At 33.8% G+C, this 27,621-nt stretch overlaps 1 protein-coding gene and 1 pseudogene across 1 annotated transcript; both read right to left on the bottom strand.

The window, feature by feature from the left end:
- Positions 1–6,507: 6,507 nt before the first annotated feature.
- On the bottom strand, positions 6,508–7,422 carry LOC109677445 (olfactory receptor 6C75-like; annotated as a pseudogene).
- Positions 7,423–26,111: 18,689 nt separating this feature from the next.
- Positions 26,112–27,002, bottom strand: LOC141425539 (olfactory receptor 6C3-like). The gene has a single exon (XM_074081769.1). The coding sequence runs from the start codon at positions 27,000–27,002 to the stop codon at positions 26,112–26,114; it is 891 nt and encodes a 296-aa protein (XP_073937870.1).
- Positions 27,003–27,621: the final 619 nt, after the last annotated feature.

The raw sequence follows: 27,621 nt of genomic DNA, 5'->3' as shown, positions 1-27,621 counted from the left end.
TCAACACACCCAATTTCATCAAACATACCCTGAAAGACCTAAAAGCATATATAAACGCCAACACGGTGGTTGTGGGAGACTTTAACACCCCATTATCATCAATAGACAGGTCATCCAAACAAAAACTCAATAAAGAAATCCAAGATCTAAAATATGCAATAGATCAAGTGGACCTAGTAGATGTCTACAGAACATTTCATCCAACCTCTACACAATATACATTCTTCTCAGCAGTCCATGGAACCTTCTCCAAAATAGATCATATCCTAGGGCACAAAGCAAGCCTCAGCAAATATAAGAAAATAGAAATAATACCGTGCATACTATCTGACCACAATGCAGTAAAAGTAGAACTCAACAACAAAAGTAAAGACAAAAAACATGCAAACAGCTGGAAACTAAATAACTCATTACTTAATGAAGAATGGATCATCGATGCAATAAAAGAGGAAATTAAAAAGTTCCTGGAAGTCAATGAAAATGAAAACACAACCTACCAGAACCTATGGGACACAGCTAAGGCAGTCTTGAGAGGAAAGTTTATAGCCATGAGTGCATGTATTAAAAAGATTGAAAGATCCCAAATTAATGACCTAATGATACATCTCAAACTCCTAGAAAAACAAGAACAAGCAAATCCCAAAACAAATAGAAGGAGAGAAATAATAAAAATAAGAGCTGAAATCAATGAAATAGAAACCAAAAAAACCATACAAAGAATTAATGAAACAAAAAGTTGGTTCTTTGAAAAAATAAACAAGATCGATAGACCCCTGGCAAACCTGACTAAAATGAGGAGAGAAAAAACCCAAATTAGTAGAATCAGGAATGCAAAAGGGGAGATAACAACAAACACCATGGAAGTCCAGGAAATCATCAGAGACTACTTTGAGAACCTATATTCAAATAAATTTGAAAATCTAAAAGAAATGGACAGATTTCTAGATACATATGATCATCCAAAACGGAACCAAGAGGAAATTAATCACCTGAATAGACCTATAACACAAAATGAAATTGAAGCAGCAATCAAGAGTCTCCCCAAAAAGAAAAGTCCAGGACCTGATGGATTCTCTGCTGAATTCTATCAGACCTTTAAAGAAGAACTGATACCAACCCTCCTTAAACTGTTCCATGAAATAGAAAGGGAAGGAAAACTGCCAAACAGATTTTATGAAGCCAGTATTACACTTATCCCAAAACCAGGCAAAGACACCTCCAAAAAGGAGAACTATAGGCCAATCTCCTTAATGAACATTGATGCAAAAATCCTCAACAAAATAATGGCAAACCGAATTCAGCAACACATTAAAAAGATTATTCACCATGACCAAGTAGTCTTCATCCCAGGGATGCAGGGGTGGTTCAACATACGAAAATCAATAAACGTAATAAACCACATTAACAGAAGCAAAGAGAAAAACCACTTGATCATCTCAATAGATGCAGAAAAAGCCTTTGATAAGGTCCAACATCATTTCATGATAAAAGCTCTAAGAAAACTAGGAATAGAAGGAAAGTTCCTCAACATTATAAAAGCTATATATGACAAACCTACAGCCAGCATCATACTTAACGGAGAAAAATTAAAACCATTCCCTCTAAAATCAGGAACCAGACAAGGATGCCCACTATCTCCACTCCTATTCAACATAGTACTGGAATTCCTAGCCAGAGCAATTAGGCAAGAAGAAGGAATAAAAGGAATACAAATAGGTAAAGAAACTGTCAAAATATCCCTACTTGGAGATGACATGATCCTATACCTTAAAGACCCAAAAAACTCTACTCAGAAGCTTCTAGACATCATCAATAGCTATAGCAAGGTAGCAGGATATAAAATCAACACAGAAAAATCATTAGCATTTCTATACACTAACAATGAGCAAATGGAAAAAGAATGTATGAAAACAATTCCATTTACAATAGCCTCAAACAAAATCAAATACCTAGGTGTAAACCTAACAAAAGATGTGAAAGACCTCTACAAGGAAAACTATACACTTCTGAAGAAAGAGATTGAGGAAGACTATAGAAAGTGGAGAGATCTCCCATGCTCATGGATTGATAGAATCAACATAGTAAAAATGTCGATACTCCCCAAAGTAATCTACATGTTTAATGCAATTCCCATCAAAATTCCAATGACATTCATTAAAGAGATTGAAAAATCTACTGTTAAATTTATATGGAAACACAAGAGGCCACGAATAGCCAAGGCAATACTCAGTCAAAAGAACAATGCAGGAGGTATCACAATACCTGACTTCAAACTATATTACAAAGCAATAACAATAAAAACAGCATGGTACTGGCACAAAAACAGACATGAAGACCAGTGGAACAGAATAGAGGATCCAGACATGAAGCCACACAACTATAAGCAACTTATCTTTGACAAAGGAGCTAAAAATATACGATGGAGAAATAGCAGCCTCTTCAACAAAAACTGCTGGGAAAACTGGTTAGCAGTTTGCAAAAAACTGAAACTAGATCCATGTATATCACCCTATACCAAGATTAACTCAAAATGGATCAAGGATCTTAATATCAGAACACAAACTCTAAAGTTGATACAAGAAAGAGTAGGAAATACTCTGGAGTTAGTAGGTATAGGTAAGAACTTTCTCAATGAAACCCCAGCAGCACAGCAACTAAGAGATAGCATAGATAAATGGGACCTCATAAAACTAAAAAGCTTCTGTTCATCAAAAGAAATGGTCTCTAAACTGAAGAGAACACCCACAGAGTGGGAGAAAATATTTGCCAACTATACATCAGACAAAGGACTGATAACCAGAATATATAGGGAACTTAAAAAACTATATTCTCCCAAAACTAATGAACCAATAAAGAAATGGGCAAGTGAACTAAACAGAACTTTCTCAAAAGAAGAAATTCAAATGGCCAGAAAACACATGAAAAAATGCTCACCATCTCTAGCAATAAAGGAAATGCAAATTAAAACCACGCTAAGATTCCACCTCACCCCTGTTAGAATAGCCATCATCAGCAACACCACCAACAACAGGTGTTGGCGAGGATGCGGGGAAAAAGGAACCCTCTTACACTGTTGGTGGGAATGTAGACTAGTACAACCACTCTGGAAAAAAATTTGGAGGCTACTTAAAAAGCTGGACATCGATCTACCATTTGATCCAACAATACCACTCTTGGGGATATACCCAAAAGACTGTTACTCCAGAGGCACCTGCACATCCATGTTTATTGCGGCACTATTCACAATAGCCAAGTTATGGAAACAGCCAAGATGCCCCAGCACTGACGAATGGATTAAGAAAATGTGGTATCTATACACAATGGAATTTTATGCAGCCATGAAGAAGAACGAAATGTTATCATTCGCTGGTAAATGGATGGAATTGGAGAACATCATTCTGAGTGAGGTTAGCCTGGCTCAAAAAACCAAAAATCATATGTTCTCCCTCATATGTGGACATTAGATCAAGGGCAAACACAACAAGGGGATTGGACTATGAGCACATGATAAAAGCGAGAGCACACAAGGGAGGGGTGAGGATAGGTAAGACACCTAAAAAACTAGCTAGCATTTGTTGCCCTTAACGCAGAGAAACTAAAGCAGATACCTTAAAGCAACTGAGGCCAATAGGAAAAGGGGAACAGGTACTAGAGAAAAGGTTAGATCAAAAAGAATTAACCTAGAAGGTAACACCCACGCACAGGAAATCAATGTGAGTCAATGCCCTGTATAGCTATCCTTATCTCAACCAGCGAAAACCCCTGTTCCTTCCTATTATTGCTTATACTCTCTCTACAACAAAATTAGAAATAAGGGCAAAATAGTTTCTGCTGGGTATTGACGGGGGGGGGAGAGGGAGGGGTCGGAGTGGGTGGTAAGGGAGGGGGTGGGGGTAGGGGGGAGAAATGAACCAAGCCTTGTATGCACATATGAATAATAAAAGAAAAATGAAAGAGAAAAAAAAGAATTATAAGGGTCAAACGAAATCAGTATCTAAACTGAAGTTTATTCTTTGAAAGCCCATTAATTTTCCCTTTCCCATTTACACTGTACAATTTAGCATAAAAATCAGTAATTATAGTGGTAAATAAAATTGGGAACTCTGATTCAATAATGAAAGATAATCTATAAATCAAAAGTTTATAAGGATTGAGATAATTATCATTAAGAATATCAAAATACTCATTAATTATAAAGATTACAGACACTGGTATTGTGGAGAAGCCTATAAATTGCTACCTTAAAAAATAAATCAAAGAAAACATCATTAGTGATGAAAAATGAACTAGTCTGATGTGATGCCTGATAGAGTTGAATGAGAAGACAGCCACACTTCTGTGATATTTCTGCCAAGGTTAATGAACCCAATCTAATCATTCAGAAACATCATATAATTCTGTGTCTTTTTTCTATAAAGGAAAATTTAGAGACAATTGGTGAAAACTGAATAAGGTTGAAGGCTCAGATTTCTGTAATGCAGATTTGACATTTGTCATGCCCCCAGATGCACTGACTAAAAACTTTCTAAAGAATATATGCCCACCATAGTCTACACACAACCCAATCTCAGTCTGTAAGAAGGGCTTGCTGCAGCTCTATGATTGGCTGTGTTCCTGAATGAGCAGATTAAAAACCTCTACAGAGAATACATACCTGATGTGCAAATGTTCTGCCTTAACCTGCTCAGTGAGTAGTGACCTGCACTGTTGCATTCCAAACCAACTCCTGTGGCAAAAGCTGAAAGGAATTACAACACGCTGCAGTGACAACCAATTATCTCTTTCTGTACCCAGCAAATTTAAAATGTAGAAGATGCTGAGAGAAGCATTTCTGAGCAACTTAACTAGGACTGTTTAGCTGAGATTCTTTCCTCCATCAATTCATTTGTTATATTTTTTTCATATTCTATTTGATGTCTTTATGTTTTTACTTCTTTCTCATTTTCCCTTTTTGTTTCTTTTATTATTTTAAAATTACTTTTCTCTTAATTCACTTTTTTTATTTTTTAGGAGTTTTATCAATTTTTACTCTTTATTTTTAATCTGTCATCTAACTAACAATAGTTTTTCTGCATTTACTTAACATTTGTATTCTGGTTTTCCACACTCATGATTTTCACTTTTGCATTTCTGCTTACTTGTTATAGTCTTATAAAAGCAATCTTACACTGCTCAGTTTCTTTACAAATTGCGTCAACAAAGAATTCATAATCAAATACAAGTGAAATTTAATTTTTGTTTTGTAATAACAGTACATTAGCATCTGCTTGGAAAAAATGTAATCCATTCCATGGAAGCACAATGGTAATAAATATGTGAGTGCTTAAGGACACTCTAGTCCATGAGAAAAGTATTTCTGGTGTGGACATAGGAAATATATTGAGCTCTTTATATTAACCTGTGTATAATACCAAGATGGAAATCAAGGAACAAAAATCAATCAACCTGTGTCTAGTTATGCTCATAGCTACTGTCATAAGACAACCTATTTTCTTAATGATAAGTTTAATTGAGGGACCCATTAAATATAGGACATATGCTTGAATACATTTTTTATAGTTCTCAACTATCTGCAAAAGTTCGTTTCCTGAATATGAGTGAGAGAAACAAAACTTCTGTGGAAGAGATGAGAGTAAAATAAAGAGAGTATTACATGTTTACTAATAGAAGAGGATGAAGACATTGATGATTGTATATCATCATTTTCAGGATAGGCTAGAAAGAGTCAGTATCATACCATCTTCTATTCTTTGCCATTTTCTTCATCATGTCAGTAAGAAAGACAATCTTGTACCATTTGAAAGCATGTGAATACTAATTCAGGATAACAAGGTTTCCATGTAAAATATGATTGTCAGTAATAGGAAATTTTCAGTTAAATAATCTATTTTTAGGAGTATTAACAGAAGGAAAATATAAGGTAAATTTCTTCTTTCCTCTGCAACATTACTTACATTCTATTCTCCTCAGAAAATAAATACAAGAATCAATACAGAATCAATTCAAACAACAGAGATATTTTTGGAAGCACATTTTATCATACACTTCTTTTTAAAGTTTGCATAGATTCTATTACATTTAACTGATAAATTCAAGGAGACATTTTAATAATATTTTAGCATTATAACATGTATCTCTTGGTCATAAGAAATTTTAAAGATAGTATAACACATAATTTATGTATGTCATAAATTAAATTATATATTTGAATGTGGTTTCATAAGCTCATTAATTTATAGCAATCTATCTTGTGGGTGATTTTATAATCTACCTTGCTTTGATATGAGAAGCAATGGAGATTATTGATTTCCATAAAATATAAAGGTGTGAAGTCAAACACTTTCTATATAACTTAAAATAGTTAATAGCTAGGTTTTAGGCTAATTATTAGGTGTTGGTGTTAAATAAATATATCTAGCTAAAGGAATGAAATGAGGTGTTTTGAAAGAGTTCATGTAGTTTTCATTCAGATTTGTCTTTAGGGATCCACATTTCACATAAGCATGCTCATTTATTTGAAGACAAGACCTTCCTCTGGACCATGTTCTTGAAGGCTTGCTCCACTTGCTGATTCCTCAGCGTGTATATAAAAGGGTTCAGGAGAGGAGCCACTGAGGTGTTGAGTACTGCTACTCCTTTGCTTAAAGTCACCCTCTCTCTTGCTGAAGGCTTGATGTACATGAAGATGCAGCTACCATAAGAAAGGGAGACAACTATCATATGGGAGGAGGAAGTGGAAAAGGCCTTTTTCCCTTGATAGAAGGAATTCTCAGAATTGTGCAGATGATATTTGTATAGGAGAGAATAACTAATGTGAAGGTAACCATGAGGGTTACTATGGCTAAGAAAAATGCCATGAGTCCAGAAAGCTTGTGTTTGTGCACGAAAGCTGCAGAATCGGAGAAGAGTCACAGATAAAATGATCAATTATACTGGAAGCAGAAGGATGATTGGTGGAAGATAATCAGGAATCCCATAAGCCATGAGCTAAAGACTAGAAGAATACAGACTCTGCTGCTCATGATGGTTGTGTAATGAAGAGGCTTGCAGATGGCCATGTAGCGATCATAGGACATGGTGGCCAGAAGGTAAAATTCTGTAACTCCCAAGAAGATGAAAAAAAATAGCTGAGCCACACAGCCATTGTTAGGAAATGGTTCTGTCTCCTGTCACAATAGTGACAAGGAATCTAGGAATACAGACAGATGTGAATGCTATTTCTAGGAATGAGAAGCTCCGAAGGAAGAAATACATGGGAGTCTGCAGATGGGGATCTGAAAGGGTGAGGATGATAATGGTCAGGTTCCCAGTCACACTGAGCATGTAGGTAGCAAGAAGAAAAGTGAAAAGTACAACCTGCCACTGTGGGTCGTTTGTCAGTCCAAGAAGAATAAAATCTGTTAACGCTGTAGAATTTCTCATAATTTCTGTTTATAAAGCCTTTCTACATTTTAGCTGCCAGATAAAGAAACAAAAAAATCAATATAATAAAAAATGTCATTAAAATATTTTTTCTGTTTCTGGATTATTTTACTTAGCCTACTGTGCTACAGGTTCATTCTACATATGTATGTATATATATGGTATATAATGTGTGTGTATACAAAATATCGTATATACATCACATCATGTATAATTAACATATATGGTTACATATATAACATAATATTACTTTTTGTATGATTTTTTCTTTTTTACTTATTTATTTTTTATTGTTGTGCTAGGTGGGGGTACATTGTGGCATTTACAAAAGTTCTTACATTGTATCAAATATATCATACTTGAATTCACCCCTTCACTGTTTTCCTTTATCCTCCCTCCCCCTATTCTTGGAATGGTTTCAACAGGTATCATTTTTGCTTTTACATACATGTGTACACATTATATACACTGAATTCATCCCCCTACTCCCTTTCCCCACCACTTCCCCCTTCCCATTGGTGCCCATTCCCTTGGTTAGGATCTGTTCTGCCCTTTCCTTCTCCAATTTTGTAGAAGAAAAAATAAAAAAATAAAATAAATGACATTTTTACTTGTTTGACATAAAGGTAGCTACACGGAGTTTCCTTGTGATTATTTCATCTATAGATGTATTATAACCCTAATTGGTTCGTCTCCTCTATTTTTCTTCATTCTACCTTAGTCTGTTTCTTCTGCTGGTTTCAGCCAGTTTAAGAATTCTATATTCATTCTTGTATGGAGAATATATGAACCATGTTTACCTTCTTAGTTACCTTCTTTTACCCTCCCCTTGTTATATATGACCTCGCCTTAGTGTGACCAGGTTTCATAATACTGCTGTATCTGTATTAGGTCTATATTTCATATATGAGAGAGAACATGTGGCTTTTGGCCTTCTGAGCCTGGCTAACTTCACTTACCATGATGTTATCCAGTTCCGTCCATCTACCTGCAAACAACAAAATTTCATTATTCTTTGTGGCTCAATAAAATTCCATTGTATGTAAAGACTACACTTTCTTATCCATTCATCAATAGTGGGGCATCTTGGCTATTTCCATAGCTTAGCAATTGTTATATAGACTATGTTACATTTATATGATTTATACATATTATCTTATATCATGTTTAAAGTTATTTTAAAAGATTTGGATAGGCTGTCCTCTAAGATAATTAAAAAACATTTTTAAGTATTTAGACAACTTGTCTAAATCTATAATGTCTCATTTGTTTTTTGTAGTTTTTATAGGTGTCAGTGCTAGAACAGAGTAATGTTTTCTCATGATTAGCTAACTAGTTTAATAGGTAAATGATATGCTATATATACTGTGATATACTATATATACCCCAGTATCTTCAAGGATAGAAACTTGCAATTATATATGGTACACAAATCTAGAGATCTAATGTATAGCATGAGGGCTGTAGTTAATAATGTTATGTTATATGCTGAAAACTTGCTTAGAGAGTAGATTTTTCGCTGCTCTCACCACCAAAGAAAAAATGATAATTGGAAGGAGATAGGCTGGTTTTCTTGCTTCAGTAATAATTTCATCATATAGACATATATCAAAACATAATTGCACAAACTAAGCATATATAATGAAGAAACATGGTTAAAACACTAATTTTTAAAAATCATTGGTGCCTTTTGTTTTTAGAGAGAAATGATTCTGTAGTACATCAAAACAAAATAGTTTTAAAAACTGTCGTTTGTTACCTTTTATGTTAGTTATTCCTTTATTTCTTTTATTGTGCTTTCATGTATTTTGGAGTAAATGTCTTCTGCATATTTCAACATATTTTCTTAAAAATAATAAAAAAGGTTAAAACTGAGATTAAAACCTTTTGAATAAAATACTTGAGAATGTGTATAACACTGAAAAGATTTGTACTTTTTAGATTTTGCTTTACTTCAAATTTTTCAACATTTAAAACATGCCTTTCTCTCCCTCCACTCAAACTTTTACAATCTGCAAAGTCAACTCAGTGGTCCTGAGTAATGAGTTCTTGATAATCATATATAGACATGCCCAATATATGGGAGGGTAGCCCCAATCTAACTCCAATGTTTGTGCTTTGATACTATTACCTATTAGTTAGAAGAGTGTTTTTTAATATTGTGCATATAGCCTTGAATATATTTTAATTTATCACCTATATATCATGACCTCGATATATAAAAAACTCTCATATAGAAAGCAGTACTTACAAAAAGGGCATCATTTTATTTTGTACTTGAGACAATGTCTATAGAGGCCAGGCTGACTTTGAATTCATGATCTTCAAGTGCCAGACTCTCTGATGCACAGTTTACAATCTCTGGTTGTAATTTAATTTTTGTAAAGTGCAAGTGCTCCAGTGTTCCTACTTGTCTTATTTCCAAATGATAAAGCAGTTCTCCATAGCATTATTTTCTTTTTTATGGATTTTGAATGGGAATAGTTCAACACTTATGGTAAATTTTGAGGTTGAAAAAGATTATTTTCTTTTTCCCCATATTTTGCATATATTACTCTTGATGTTACAAAAAATTTGTCTGTTCATGATTAAAGTAATTTAAAAGCTTTGAGTATTTTATCCTGTTAGATCATTCTTTAAAATTTTAAAGTATTCAGGCCACTTGCTTAACTCATTTGTTTTCTATAGTTTTTATAGGTTTCAGTGCTATTGAACAAAGTAACATTATGTCATGATTAGCCAACTAGCTGAATAGGTGAATGAGTTTACACCATTTTTTACTTATAAAATTTCTGGGAAGGATACATTCTCACATTCCAGTATTTGCTGTCCTTGTGGCTGTATCTTATGCGGGTTTTAGTCTTTTGGTTTTATATCATTGGTACTAATATTCACTATGTATAACATTCACAATGTGCAGGACTAAAACATATAGTGCATCCAAGTGATTAAAGCTTACCACAAAAATGATACCATGGCTTCCTGACATTGATTATAGTACAAATTATGATAAGCTGTTATATATACAAGAACTTCAAAAATCATGCAGTCCTATCAATCATAAAATTGTTAGGCTGTAATGGACAAAAGTGTTTCATGAAGCTATTGATTGGCAGTATTTAATTTTTTATTTATGTATTATCTATTTCATAGAAATTATTTGCCTTTACTTTATTTATACAAAATATGTATAATTGAAATTGCTTGTATAAAACAAAGCAAAAATTATATTCCTGAAAAAATGCTTACTCTTTTGGTAATTGTGACCAATTTAGTCAATGTAAAGCCTTATTAAGCTGTCTAAACATAAGTACTTTGGAATTTTTCAGGAGCTTTGCAATCAGTCTCTCCTCTGTCATCTTATATTTGCAACCAAATACACAAAATATTGATTACAAAGGACAATTCAAGAGACATTCTACAATGTTTACAAGAAGTACATGTATCAACCCATTTCTATACATTAATCCAAATAAATTGTGTCCCAGGTTATTTTACCTATGCCATTTAAAGAAGTGTATGTAGATACTTGAAATGAAGCAAGGTAGTACAGTTGAAATGAAGGCTAATGAAGTTTCTTTCATAGCCTGATGGATAAGGTGCCATGATCTTCTGTATGGATGCTATGTTATTCAGGCTAGCCATAAGTTTATCTGATCTACTTACAAAGAATTCAGGGGAATTCATTGAATGAATAAACAAAAGGCACAATGGAGATTGGTGTTCTCAATACACCAAGTGCTAAATGGTAGTCCAAATTATCACATAATTTAGAATAGACAATATTGTAGTGGTTTGAACTCATAGCAGAAGAATATATGGAAAGATTTATATCTTTATAATAATCTGTAATTTTCCAAGGAAAAGAAACTAAAGAATGGGATTAATAGAGATTAGTAGTCTGTAAGTAACAATAGAGTAAACTGTAAGAAGAGTAGGTTTTTCTATTTTAGGGAAAAATTAATAATTACTGTAATGCTTTAGAATGACCTGAGGTCTCAATTCAACTTTCTATATCATAAAAGATGTCAGAATTTACCTTGAAGATTTTACATCTTTTCACTGATTTATAACATTAAAAACTTGACCATGATTATAATCATAATCATTTATTCATTCAGTAATTATGTTTGAATGCTTACATGCTGAGTTCAGTATTAGGTTCTAAGTAAACAGAGATGACAAAGACAACTCTTCAAGTAGGTTTTATTCTTAGAGAGTAGAATGAGAATTCTACATGTTATGAAAATCTCAGAGTCCCTCCCTAAGTCCAGTGCAAAGACTGTTTTTCTACAGCATCACCTTGTTACTTGCTATTTGATCTGAAAGACGCCTGTAATTACTCCATCACATTATTAGTTTCAGACTTACTTAATACAGGGCTCCATAAACTGCATAAAAATGTTCAAACTAAATGTAAATTGGGATTATTTAATGATCTTAAAATGCTAAACACTTTCTGATAAAAATTTTAAGTTTTTTTCTGTTTCTTTGGAAGACATAAAATTATTCAAAGTATCAGATTACTTCAGTAAAAGAGAGTTAAAAAATGGAGGGTATAGTGAAGAAAGAAACTATCAGAGCATGCCAGGATGTTAAACTCAGTGTACACCATATTAATTTATTTATGATCAAAGTCATGAAATTGGGTAATATACTGTGAACATGTTCAAGATTAATTATGAACATTGTTGCAAAAGTCTAGATATGATGCTCATATCAAAGGCCAAATTATTTTAAATTGCACATTATAGGCGACCTGCTATTGAATAACGATGAGTGGAAAATTGCTTTAATGTATGCAACCAATCTCATCTTAACTTCCTTATTCTTGTGAAGTCTCTGTTTCCAAATCAGATCATCTACACAACTTCCAAGTGGACCTGAATTTTTGAAGGCACAAACAACCCAGTACAATAACCCCCCAAATTCATCTAATAATAACTTAACATAATAGCTTACACTCTGGTGAACATAATTTGTGTGCTTTAAAAAATTTTAGCAAAATCTGCTTTTATATTGATATTACTTTTTAGATTTTTGTTTTTATTGTTGAGCTGGGGTACATTGTGGCATTCACAAACATTCATATAAATATATGATAGTTGAACTCATCCCCTCCATCATTCTTCTTTATTCTCTTGACCCAATTTCTGGAATAGTTTCATCAGGTCTCATTTTTCTATTTACATACATGTGTCACAGTACTTACACAAAAAATGGGTTATAGGTACATGCATAAAGACTTAATAGAATGTAAATAATTAAATCTACTAAACTGATACTAAATACATAAATGAAGAAATTGAGAGGAGGACAAAATGGTGGAGGAGTAAAGAAGCTTTCTTCATCAGCTACTGAATGAGAAGATTCTGGGTAACAAAGAAGAGACTACATTCTGAAGAGAAAAAAAGAGAGGAAGAACACTGAGTACCATGAGGAAAGACAGGAAAGCAGAAAAATATAGTAAAACAAAAGGCAACAGAGTAAATCATGACAGTTTTAAGCTCCAACCACGGGGAAGCCAAAGCTTCAATTACATAATAAGCCAGAAGGTCTCCACAACAGACTGGCCAACCTAGCTGTGGGGGAAAACAAAACAAACAAACAAACAAACCAACACCCCCACCACCTCCACCACACACACAGTTCCTGTAAACCTGGAATTCCAGTGCAGGGATTTCATGGGACAGTGACTTCCTCACTATGACAGGCCAGCATCAGGTAGACGATCTTTCATTCCTCAGACATCAGAGAGCTGTGGCAAGGCACCATCTTGAGAGAGGCTGTCCTGTTCAGCACTGAGGTACTGGTTGGGGGATCTTGTAAATACAGATGTTGTAAATTGCAGCTTAGGTGTCCTGAGAAATCTGGCAGGGGTGTATGAGAGGGAAAGAGCCATGAAAACCTCATTGGGAGGGAGACACTGACTTTGGGCAGGCTGAGAAGTTAGAGGTACTTTGGGTAGGTAAAGGAGTTTGGTTGATGACCCCATCTATTTAGTGAGAGCAGTTCCATTGCCCAAGGACAATTTCAAACACAAAGCAGGGCTTTGTTGGCAAGGCTCAGGTTACAGTAGCTGCCTGCAAACAGCCTGTAGCCAGGCAGGCTTTGAGAATAGGCCACATGGTCTTGAAAAATCAAAGCACAGGGAGTTCTGGGATTCTCAGCTAGAGTGTTCAGGTGGGAGATTGATTACTAGTGGCAGATGTAGAGAAGGAGAGTTTTTGATTGAGGTGAGTTGAGGGATCTTGGCAGGAACCCAGGAAGCAGCAAAAGATCAATGACCATGCCCTCCAAAGTAAGAGTAGTTCCATTTCCTGAGGACAATTTCCTAAACATAGCATGTAACTGCTGACACTGGCAGATAGCTCTCCTTACAGAACTTGTCTGCAAACTGCCTGCAGCCAGGCAGGCTTTGTGTCTGAGTTACCTGGGATGCTTCAAAATCAAGGAAAAATTACAGCTCAGGGAGTTCTGAGATTCTTGGCCAGTGTTGGAAGAGAAACAGCTATGAGAAGTGCTCATGGAGAGTGAGAGGCTTTGACATAGGTGAGCTGAGAAGTTAAAGCAGCACCAGGAGCTGAGGTAGTAAAGGACCAGGTAGTTGGTGGTCCCACTCTCCCTTTTAAGCTTAAGTCTTGGAGCCAAGGATCACTGTAGACACAGCACAGTGCTCAGCATCCAGGATCTATCTGCTGACTTTGGGGGATTGCTGCCAGGCAGAGTTGAGAGCTCTAAAGACAAGACCTGGAGCTCATGTGATATCCCTTTCACAGGAGGCAAACTGTTAAGCATGGTCAGAAAGAACTGCAAGAAGGGCACCTGAGTCCTTCAGTTTTATACCACTGGTGTAGAGCTCAGTGAGATATTTGTACCCCCTAGCATCAGGCATATTTGGTAGACACCTGAGTGTTACATGTGTTGCCATAAGGGGTAAAAATAGTGGGATCTGAGTAGTAAGTGGCAACTTCCTAGTCCATAGACTAAAAGGTGCTGTGCAGCCAGCAGTGCCTTCCAGTACACAAAGAAGGGAAGCTTCTAAGGTGGAAACAGTATAAAGGTGGACACACTGATACTTTACCCCAACCACCTCAAACACATATATCACCAACCCATGCACAAAGAAGCATAAGAGACTCCATCTACTTCTCCTCTATCTGAGTGGTTCTGGGGATCAGACCTGATACCGTGGACATGTAGACCAAAGTTTGTCTATAGAGCTACCCTTCCAGTCCAGTGGTAAGAAAATATACTGAAATCCTCCCATTACCCAGCCCTGCCTAAACACTGAGAAAACTTCAATTTTAAGACCAATTGTGACTAAAACATCCAAACCATGAATTTGACCTCAAAATTTGGTGAATCTCAATGCAAAAACAGAGAAAATGAAAAGCAACATGAGATCTCCAAAGTTCAACAACCCCACAGTATCAGACACTAAGGATAATTAATAGAAAGTCCAAAGAACTAAAAAATATATTTATAAAGATGATCAATAAAATGAAAGAAGAAATGAACAAAAAGATGAATGAGTTCAAAGAGTATATAAATAAACAGCTGAACAAAATTAGGAAAACAATGCAGGATATGAAAAAGAAATTCAATAAAGATATAAAAATATTGATAAAGAATCAAACTGGAATTCTGGAAATGAAAAGCTCCTCAAGTCAAATAAAAAACAATAGAAAGTCCACCCAGTAGAGCAGACCAAATTGAAGACAGAATATCAGGACTTGAAGACAAGGTAGATATATCAGAACAGTCAGATGAAGAAAAAGGAAAAAACAAAGTATGAATGAAACATGCCCGACCTCTGGGATACTATTAAAACACAAGCCTATGAATCATGGGCAAAGAAGAAGGAGAAGTGTAAGCTAAAGGGATATAAAATATATTCAATAAAATAATAGGAGTAAATTTCCCAAATCTTTAGAAAGCATTAGCTATTCAGGTATAGGCAGCTTTTAGAACACTCAGAAAAGAACTTCTCCAAGACATATGATAGGCAAAATGTTAAGTGTGTAGAACAAGGAAAGAATATTGAAAACTGCAAAATTGATAAGTCAAATATAAAGGCAAACCTTTAGGATCACATCAGATTTCTCAACACAAACCTTAAAAGCAAGGAGGGCATGGAATGATATATTTTAGCACATGTATTTCATGTGCTAAAAGAAAATAACTGCCAAGCTAGATTATTCTACCCCGAAAACTATCATTCATAACTGAGGGAGAAATAAAGGTCACATGTTTTCTGTCATATGTGGAAACTCAACCAAAAAGATAAACATATCTATTAATACATACATGATCACAATACATATAACAAGTTTGTAATCACACACACACACATATATGTACGTATATAATATGTTTGTAATAGTACTATTGTTAGAGGGTACTGAGAGGTAGGAAAGGAAAAGGGAATGATAGAGAGTGAATAATATTGAAATATATTGCATCTGTGTATGAAGATGGAATAACAAAACTCACTAACAGCTGTTGAATAATAGAAGGATAGGGATATAGGAAAAGAGAAAGTAATAGAGGAGGTTAATCTAGTTAAAATACAATATATTCATTGTGAAATACCACTGTGAAAACCCTTTGAACAATGAATATGCACTTAAAAAATAAGGGACAGGACTATAAACAGGTCACATTTTGGTGTACATACTAGTGGGAAAGGGAAAGGTAAACACAGGGTGAAAGAGGTTAAATATGCTTATATACTTGTATGAAAATAGAACAATGAAACCTGTAGAAAATGTTTTAAAAAGGGGATTTGGGGGATGAGAGAGAACAATGGAGGAGGTGACTTTAAGCAAGATACATTGTAAACATAAATTTAAATGTCACTATAGAGCTGCTTGTACAATCAATATATGCTTTAAAAAGTGTTTTCAAAAATTAACTGCATAGCACAAAATTGGTAATATAACCAAATAAACAATTTAATAAACTTAAACAATAAAATTAGAGATGAAAAATAGGATATTGTGACAAATATCCATGAAATACAGAGGATAATGAGGGAGATACTTTCAAATAAACTAGAAAATCTGGAAGAAATGGGTAAATTTCTAGATCCATGTGACCTACCAAAATTGAACTGAGAGGATATAAACCAACTAAATAGATCTATGAAAAGTAATGAGGTTGAAGCCATAATAATGACTCTCCCATCAAAGTAAACCCCAGGACCTGATGGATTCACCACCACATTCTACCAGACCTTTAAAGAAGAACTAACACCAACTCTCTGTAGATGTTTCCATAAAATAAAAAGGAAAGGAACTCTACCAGGCTTATTCTATGAAGTCAGTATTATGCACATTACCAAACTGGACAACAGCACAACAGAAGAGGAGAATTACAGACAAACCACTTTAATGAATATAGATGCAAAAATTCTCAATAAAATACTTGCAAACTGAATTCAGCTACAAATTAAAAAGATCATAACCATGATCAAGTAGGTTTTACTCCAGGGACATAAGGATGGTTCAACAGATGTAAATCAACAAATGTAATACAGCACATAAACTGAATCAAGGAAAAAAATCACATGATCATCTCAGTTGATGCAGAAAATAACCTTTGACAAAAATTGAAATCCTTTCATGACAAAAGCTCTGAAGAAATTAGAAAATGATGGAATGTACCTCAACATAAGAAAGGCTATATATGAAAAAACCTGTAGCCAATACCATACCAAATGGGGAAAAATGGAAATTATTTCCACTAAAGTCAGGTATGAGACAAGAGTGTTCATTCTCCCCAATGTTATTCAATATAGTGCTGGAATTCCAAGCAAGAGCAATAAAGCAAGAGAAAGAAATAAAGGGGATTCAAATAGGGGAAGAAGAAGTCAAATTATTGCTATCTGCAGATGATATGATTCTATACCAAAAGATCCCACCAAAAACTTCCTAGATCTGATCAACACTTTCAGCAATATATCTGGATATAAAGTCACTACACAAAAATCAGTAGCTTTGCTAAATACTAACAATGAAGAGACTGAGAAAGAAGTGAAGAAAATAATTTCATTCACACTAATCTCAAAAAGAACTTTATATAAATTTAATCAAAAAGGTGGAAAACTTTTATAGTGAAAACTATGAATCATTTAAGAAATAAATTGAAAAAGACACCAGAAAATGGAAAGGTCTCATATGTTCATGGATTGGCAGAATTAATATTGTGGAAATAGCTATTCTACTGAAAGCAATCTATGTATTTGATGCAATCACCATCAATGTCATTCTTTGCAGGAACGAAAAAAACTAATCCAAAATTTATATGGAAGAATTAAAATACCCTGATTAGTAAAAGTAATTATTACCAAAAAAAAGCAATAACGAAGGTATCACAATACCAAATTTCAAGTTATACTACATAGCCATTGTAACAAAAATAGCATTGTATTGGCACAAAAACAGACATGAAGACAAATTCAATAGAATAGAAAACCCAGATATAAAATTGCACAAGTTCAGTTATCTGATCTTGACAAAGGAGCCAAAACATACACTGGAGAAAAGATAGCCTCTTCAAGAAATGATTCTTGAAAAATCCACATTAAAAAGAATAAAACTAGACTCCCTATCTGTCACCCTGTATAATAGTCAACTCCAAGTGAATCAAAGACCTGAAACTTTGAAACTATTACAGTTAAAAATAGGGAAAACTCTGGAATATATAGGCCCAGGTAATTATTTTTGAAATATGGTCCCAAATTATCCAGGAAATAAGATGACAAATAAGACTGAATCAAATTTAAAAGTTTCTGCACATTTAAAGAAAAAGTTACCAGAGTGAAGAGTCAACCAACAGAATGAGAGAAAATCTGCCAGCTATTCACTTAACAGAATATTAATAACCAGAATATATAAAGAATGAAAAACTAAACACCAAAGGAACAAATAATCCAATCAGTAAGTTGACAAATGAACTGAACCTTTCGTTCGCAAAAGAAATACAAATTGCCAATAAATGCACAAAGGAGTGCTCAATATCTTTAGCCACCAGAGAAATGCAAATCAAAATGACACTAAAATTCCGTTTCAACCAAGTCATATTCACAATCATTAGGAAAGAATAAAAAATGTTAGTGACGATGGGGAGGAAAAGAAACTCTTATATAGTGTTGGTGGGAATGTAAATTTTTCTATCCACTATAGAAATCAGTCTGTAGATTCCTAAAAAATGTAGTATAGAACTACCTTATGATCCAACTACACTGCTCCTGAATAAATAACTGAAGGAATCAATGTCAGCATACAGTAAAGATATCTGCACATCCATATTTATCACAGCACATTTGCAATAGCCAAGTTATGGAATAGGCCTCAGTGCCCATCAATAATTTCATGTATACAGAAAATGTGATATATATACATATATGTATATATGTATATATGTATATACATGTATGTATGTATGCAAGGTATGTATATATATATATGTATATATACAATTGAGTATTGTTCATTCATAAAGAAGTATGAAATTATGTTATTTTCAGGAAAATCAATGGAACTGAATACCATGATGCTCAGTGCAATAAGCCAGACTGAGAAAGACAAATATCACACCTATTTTTTCACATGCAGAATGTAGGTTTAAAAAAGACATGAAAGTAGTAAGGGGAGACTGTTTGAGAAGAGGAAGGGGCTAGAGAGAAGAAGAGCAGGGGAAAGAGAGAGTAATAGAGGAGACCTTTTTCTATTATAATAGGTTAATTACATGTATGAAATTGTTAAATGAAACACATTATTTTGTACAATTATTTTTCACTAATAAAAAGTAGAAGGTTGAAGTCAGATTTTAGGATGGGCCTTATGGAATGATCTGAAAGCCTCTTCTCAAATTGAGTGTCCATGAAAGTGGACCCTCTACAATCTTAACTGTGGTTATGAATTTAGAATCCTCTTTACATACTCTGATCTACCCCTGCAATATGGATGCCTAACTGCAACTGAGTTAAAAGTTCACATCTGTTGTGAGTGTATCTGACTGGAAAAATTGAGCTACAGGCACAACAGAAAATGTATGATTATAATCTCTGATTATGGATAGGCATATTTGAAGGATTTTGGAATATGTGAAACTAGTAAACACATAAAATATTTTTATGTTTCTCAAAAGCAATGCAATTTACTTCAATAAAGTACAATTATTATAATCTCTAATTTGTAGATGAGAAAACTTTTATGCTTTAATTGTGATTAAGGGATATTCACATGAAATAATACACAAGTTCTGTTGTCCTGTTAACACTATCGGGTTTCATAAAGGTGAATTATTTTTGAGTATATTTTATGTGAATGGTTGTATGTAATTAAATTAAAAGTGGAATTAAAAAATAATGGTTGTAGATATATTTCATTAAGTACTTGGAAGATACTCGTATGTTTTCCAGCACTTTTTAAGCCTTGTCTTTCTTTTGTGCTTGTTTCAGTAAGCCATTTATTCAGTCAATCATTGCTCTTCCTAATAATAAGAATAATACTAATAACAGCCTCTTATGGTTTTATAATATTTTCTGGTTACAAAGTTCCTTCTTGATCGACTTTTACAATTGTTCCATTATGTAGATGTGGCAGAGACCAATTCCTTTGTTTTACTTTATTCATCATTATGAAAAAAAATCTGAAACAAATACAACAAAACCTTTAAAAAAGACAGTTTAAACTTTGTTGACTAAATCGTTGGTGAGTGGAGGCCCAATATAAAGCAGGCAATTGTTATTATCAGGAAAATCACTTATAATGAGAAATTTGGTTAGCCAAAAAGAATAGTAAATGGCAGATTGATGAAAAATAAGGTCTGCCCTGCTGAAAGACTGGTTGAGAGAAGGGATATTTCAGTCCTGGCTTTAACACCTAATCTCACCACTAAGTCACTATATGACTTTTCTTTTTACATTTGATCTTTTTAAAATTTGTTCGTATATGCATACATTGTTTGTGCCATTTCTCCCCGCTGCCCCTTGCCTCCTCTATCTCCCCCCACCCCCTCGCTTCCAGGTAGAACCTGTCTGCCCTCTTTTCCAATTTTGTTGAAGAGAAGACATAAGCAATAATAAGAAAGACATAGCATTTTTGCTAGTTTGAGATATGGATAGCTCCAGAGAGACTCCTAACATTGCTTCCATGCACTTGTGTATTACAACCTGAATTGGTTCATCTCTACCAGACCTCTTCACTACTTCCTGGTCACCTTCCCAAAGTGACCTCTGTCATTTTAAGGTTTCTATATTAACTCCTCTACAGTGTACACATCAAACCCTTTCAAGTTTTGGGTTTCCTACCTTTCCCTGTTCCTCATGTATGTGCTTTTCCCTCAGCGTCCATTAATATTATTGCATTTGTTTTAGGTTTAAAGTCCACCTATGAGGGAGAACATATGATTTTTGACCTTCTGAGCCTGGTTAACTTCACTTAAGATGATATTTTCCAGTTTCATTCATTTACTTGTGAATGAAAAGATTTCATTATTTTTCATGGCTGAGTAAAATTCCATTGTCTATAAATACCATGTTTTCTTAATCCATTCGTCAGTAGTGGGACATCTTGGCTGTTTCCATAACTTGGCTATTGTGAACAGTGCTGCAATAAACACGGGTGTGCAGGAGCCTCTGGAGTAACCTGAGTTGTATTCCTTTGCGTATATCCCTAGGGGTGGGATTGCAGGATCATATGGCAGATCTATGTTTAATTATTTAAGAAGCCTTTGACAAGTTGCTTTACACCTAATCTGTAAATGTAAGAAATAACGTTCACTTTACTGGGCTTAAAGAGCTTTAAATGAGAAAAATGTCCGGAAGAGGCCTGACATAGTGCCCATCACAGTGTATACACTTTATCAAGCCTCATCTTAGTAAATATTCATAACCACCCTCTGAGATAATTTTCATGTGGAGAAACTGACCATTGAGAGTTTAACTACTTTTCCTAAGGTCACACAAGAGGCTGTGCTTTCTAAGACTATACAGAGTGACCAAGGGAACACATTAGCTGCTATTCAGACTTGAAGATCCCTACCTCATTGGAGTCACTGCTGTCTGGGGAGTGAGGCAGCGCTTCCTTGAATAAATTTTATTGTTTAGTGTCACTATGATGTTTCACTATTGTGAAACATGAGAACCTTTCAAGTAAAGAAAACATCAAAAGTGTGAAATCCATGGAAATTTGATCATAGGGATCCCACAGGAAGCTTAGTGAGTGAACATAAAAAAAGAATAGATAAGTTCACAATGGAAATCTGAGAAGCTACATCTTAAGAGAAAGAGAGAGGTTACAGTCTGTTTAATATTGATTTGTAGGGATATCCAATACTGTTAAAGGGTTCTAGTGATTTATGTCTGTGGTTCTGAAAAGCAATGTGCCTAGAAAACTAAGACATAAAAATATTAAAATAAAAATATTAATGGTAATTAATAAAAAGTAAGTATTTGCTTTATCCATGGGGGAAATGAAGCAAAACCAAACAAAACTTACTCAGAGAACTTTGAAGACAGAAATGATAATTTAGAGGCAAAATATATTGATGATACAAATAAGAAGCAGGCATTTGAGACTTTCATCCATATTCTGATTAATTTAACACATAGTTTACTGCATTACTACACTACAATAAGCCCTTGGGGAGGTAAAAACAAACAAAATATTTTCTTTGCTCAAAAAATTACATGTCCATTTGTAGACATCCTTAAAATGAAATACCAATACATTGTAAAAATTTCACTCTTACTGGTAAGCATAGTTGCATCATTCTGACACACTTACGTGATTCTATAAAATATAGAAATGTATAAGATGGAGCAAAACAATGGTGACTTAGGATGGAGATTTCCAGCATAGGAGACCTAACATCAGAAAGATATGTATGGCATGACATACCTCATGGAGAATGACTAAGTAAAACCTATAGGTTAGATAATGAATTATCAATACCATATTCTTTAGCTATAACTGAAGGTGGTGGTATAGATAATTCAGTGTTCAATCCAAACATGACAAAATCTTGCCCAAAAGACAAAGGAAAATAGAATAAACTCAAAGTGTGCTACAGTTATCATGAGGGCAGATATTACATCTGAGATGAGCAATGAAAGTGATTTTCTGTGTTGTCCAAGAGATATAAGTTATTTCCAAAAGAACTACTGGTTCCTGGATGTTTAATTTCTGGAATATTAATTTGTAGAGAATTCTTTGTAAGCCAGTCTTGGTATTTTGGATGTGCTCATTTAAGAATGAATGATCTCACTAGCACAAAATTCTGAAATTCTATGTTTGCTTTGTATATTTCTATTTTACAAGGTTTCTCCCCTCCCACAGGAGTTGGGTCAGTGGCTTAGTTCCTGAGTCATAGCCCTAAATCAGTTCACTGTTCTGATATACATGGCCATATGTAATTGCATATTTCTTATGAGTCTTTATGCCCTATTCTTTAAAGGGAAGAGAAAAACTTAAAGGGACTATTAAAATCTTAGAGGGATAGGTAAAAGATTCAACATAGTTGAAAAATAATGCAGTAGGCCCTTGGTATCTCTGGGTGATGGTTCTAAGGAGAATGCGATTGAGGAAAACTATGGATGCTCAGGATTCATAGGGTTCAGTACTGAACTAATAATGCTTAATTCATTTTTCCCATAATGTTACTCAACCTCTGCTAAAGACATGCTGTCTTTCAACAAGCCTAAAATTGCACTTTAGCACTTAAATTAAGGACATCAACTTTTACCTTGCTTTTTGGCTACCATTTGTTTTTTGGAAGACATATTTTCAGTGAATTAAGGGCAGGGAACATCTCAGCTGATCCTATAAGCATTTAAGTACAGTCAATGACACGGGAATGACTAAGAGTTTTTCTGCATTGACTAAACTCCATAATGTTCACTTGAGAATTTAAAATTTTTGTTTTTGAAATTTGTTTTCATTTATTATTGTTTTAACAGCCCTTGGTCAAAATAGTGTGTAATAAATCTGTAAATAAGGTGGTATTTACTACATTCACATAAAGAAAGCAAATACTGGTTTTATAGCATTATTTTGCTACAATAAATTGAATTCATAAAAATAGTTCTTTAAAAGAAGTAGTTGTTATATGCTGCTTTCTATTTATTATCTTGTCATTCACTACACATTTCATCCATCACTTTTATAACTCTGTATTATTTAGTAATTTTTTTGGAATGTCCATTTAATTAAATTTTTCACATTTGCTGGGAGTCCTTCCCAGAGAATGCAAATTTTGTGAGTAGTCCATTCTTCACACTGATACAAAACTTGGTTCATCGTTTTATAAAAATTAGCTCTATATCTACACATCTAGCTTTTCACTGTTTCTTGAAATCCTATAGCATGGAGATAGCATCATCTTTTTAATGCATATTGGTAGGACACATTTGTAATCAAGTTGTTTTAATAAATATTTTTTAAAAATATTGTCTGAGTGAATTTTCACAATCATATAAAAATTTAGAAGAGCTTGCATCTGGAAGTTTCTTATTATTTTATAGAGAACTGTTAATATCCACATATAAATATTGAGTTAAGACAACACAATGTATGCAAAATTGCTCATTTTATTATTGACAAGATATAATTTCAGGTTGTTCAATATATATTAATTGTTATGATTTTCCTGTTTGTTTTGTACATGGATTTAAATAGAGAATTAACCCCAGTGTTTCTTGGATGTAGGATGATAAGTACCTAAAACAAGTTGACATTTAGAAGTGTAGGGGTGGTAGTTGACATAATTTTTTTCAAACACACTTGGAATAATTATTTGTGTGCACTGATAAACAAGTCAAACTGAGTAGAAGATCAATTCATGAGTCATGATTCAGGTTGTAGGCAGAGAGTTACTGTGAAGAGATTAGTCTCTGTTTATAGAGCATCATAATCTTATTCCCAACAATTCTTTATAATATAAAAGATAGCCAAGAAAGATAATGAGTGAAAATTGAAGTGACAAAGCCAAGGAAGACAAGATCTATAATTTATCATATGCTTATGACTTTGGACATAAGGTGAGCCCGTGTTTAGCAATTATTATGAAACTGATCATAACTATGATGTGATAAAAGTCAGAAAAACTGGCATTCTCTCATCATCAATAATATCATTATTTGGCTTAATTGTCCACAGGAGAATTTTAGAAAATTTGGGAATAAATCATCCTTTTTCATCACTATATGCCAAAAACCTGTCATAATCTGAATGAGTAAACCATACATAAGAAAATATTTTAAAACTTTTGCTACTTAACATGAATATTTAATGAATTAATACAAGTGAAAGTCATCATGTTGTAACTATGAGTGTGGATTTTGATGTAGAGAGTGAATTTAAACCCCATGATCTGCAAGCTATAATCTCTGAAACACTGACTTTTCAACCTTGGTTTCACTCTGTTCACTTGCTTAGAAATTATAAATAATGCTAGTTATTTTCTGAGGGGAATTACAAAATAAATATTGCATATGACTTACCTAATAAAAGTAGAGTAGGTACAATACACACAGGAATGCATGCACTTATAAGAGATGTTCTCTTCCCTGTAGCAAAAACTCTAAAGTCATTTGTAGACCCTGAGATTGAAATGGAGCTCTCCAGAAAGCTAAACTCTCATGTCTATCATAATTTAATAAATTTTATTGATATGTTTTGTATTTTGGAGTTTAATTTAATTTAATCTACCTAAAGAATAATAACTTTAATCAATGGAAAATACTAATTTTATATATTTCTTACAGTCATTAAAATAATTGAGTGGGCCAATGTATAGAGAACAATTACAATAAGTCTGCCATGTAATAATCACTGAAAAACTTTATTTTTATTTTCTGCTCTACTCCTCTTACTACTTCTTCTCATTATTATCATAAGAATTATTAATACAAATATGATACACATGTTTCTAATATTTTAACATATTTAAATGGATACTTATGCATTTTATCCCAAACCCCCGATTGTAGTTTTTTGATTTTCCAGAAATGCTAAATAGAATCAGATTTCCTAATAAAATTCATTCCCATTACACATTAAGAATGACTAACTACAAAGTTTACATCCATCTTGACCTTTCTTCCCTCAAGCTAAATGACCTATGTCTCTACTAAGCAAACCATTCCTATTCCAAATCATAATCATTAAACCATATTTTCTACTTCATCCAAATACACTTGAATGAAATACATGAAATATCAGAAAATTTGAAGCAACATTCACTTTTATCAAATTTAGTAAGTACAATGTGAGGAAAATTTTAATAATGAAATAGAAAAATAACCCAATAGCTATAATGATTTTTGAGAGCATATGCATGATAGAAAACATATACAAGGATGTTTTAAAATACACACACACGTATCTACATAAGCAAACATAGAGTTGATACATAGAAGAAAGACAGACAGATGCATAGGTCAATAGATAGATAGGCAGATGAACATAGATGTAGAACTGTACCTAAACATAAAAAGCCATTGCTTACTCTAAAAGTATAATTTCCTTAAGTACCATAATACTAATCTGATCATAAAGAATGCTGTCTTTCTCCCTTTCCAATAAATTTGAGAAAGAAAGGCTGCATTCCTTTTAACATCACTAATGCTTTCTTTTACCTGAGAAAAGCATCAACTTTTGGATGGTGTCCTTAAAGGCTTACTTCACTTTCTGGTTCCTCAGGGTGTATATAAATGGATTCATCATAGGAGCAACAGAAGTATTGAGAATAGCTACTCCTTTGGTCAATGATGCTTTTTCTTTTGCAGAGGGATTAGCATACATGAATATGCAGTTTCCATAAGAGATAGAAATGACAATCATGTGAGAGGAGCATGTAGAAAATGCCTTTTTTCTCTGACTGGCAGAAGGAAGTTTCAAAATTGTCCTAATGATGAGCATGTAGGAAAGAACTATTAATGCTAAAGTGAAAAGCAGAATCACTATTGCAGAATAAAAACCAATACCTTCTAGGAGCCAAATGTCTGAGCAGGACAACTGCAAAAGGGGGAAATAATCACAAGCAAAGTGATCAATGACATTTGAGGCACAGTAATGTAACTGAAGAAAGAGAATAACTGGTGGGAAGATGTTTAAGAACCCTGCCAGCCAAGCACAAAACACGAGTAGTATGCAGACTCTCTTGTTCATGATAGTTGCATAATGCAGAGGTTTGCGGATGGCCACATAGCGATCATAGGACACGGCAGTTAGAAGGTAAAATTCTGTTATACCCATGTAAATGAAGAAAAACAACTGAGCTGTGCAGTTATTGTAAGAAATAGTTTTATCTCTGGTAAAAATTGTGCCCAGAAATCTAGGGATACGGACAGTTGTAAAGGTTATTTCTAATATGGAGAAGTTCCTGAGGAAGAAATACATGGGGGTCTGTAGATGGGAGTCCACCAAGGTGAGAGTGATGATGGTTAAATTTCCAGTGACACTTAATATATATGTGATAATTAAAAAGAGAAAAATCACAATCTGAAGCTCCGGATCATCTGACAGCCCTCGTAGAATGAACTCAGTGGGTACTGTGTGGTTTTTCATCATTTTTTCACCCCCTTAGAACATAAAATGTATCTTCTCCCTAAAACACAAAGAACAGAAAGAAGACTGAGGATAGTGCATAGCATTACAATATTCATAAAGTGAATTATCTGTAAATTAAAATAGAAAAACATATGTTCTCCATTGGCAACACTATTTGATTTCCATTCTGCCCTACATTCATGTAAAAATATTATCTTGAGTTAAATATTGATCTTTGTTCATTGAAAACACTGTTATTATGGATATAGATTTAAAAAAAACTCTGGTGCTAACATTTTAATAGGCACAATTTCTTTCAATGTTTCTTTAAAATTAAGCCTATAGTTATTCTTAAAAAATATTTAGCAACTCTATAAAGTATACAATACTATAATTGATTTTTCCTTTCCACAATGTTAAAAAAAGAGATCTAGAATATAGAATAATCTAAATTTTGAGTTTGAAAATTTACAGAGATTATTTAGCCTTACCTTCAGATATTATATTTTGAGAAACTCAGTCCATGTTGTTCAGGAAATTCTCACAGGTTGAACAACCATTCACCATAATAATCATCTTACTTTAGAAACTGAATATTTATTCATGAAAAGTACTGACATTCTTTCCTAAATTTCTT

This window comes from Castor canadensis, chromosome 8 (assembly GCF_047511655.1).
Source record: "Castor canadensis chromosome 8, mCasCan1.hap1v2, whole genome shotgun sequence".
NCBI classification, from domain to species: Eukaryota; Metazoa; Chordata; class Mammalia; order Rodentia; family Castoridae; genus Castor; species Castor canadensis.
The sequence above is the reverse complement of the archived record's forward strand: the minus strand, read 5'-3'. Positions and strand labels throughout refer to the sequence as shown.

Excerpts from the sequence above, each read along its gene's own strand:
- LOC141425539 (XM_074081769.1), bottom strand. The coding sequence starts at position 27,002 with ATGAAAAACCACACAGTACCCACTGAGTTCATTCTACGAGGGCTGTCA.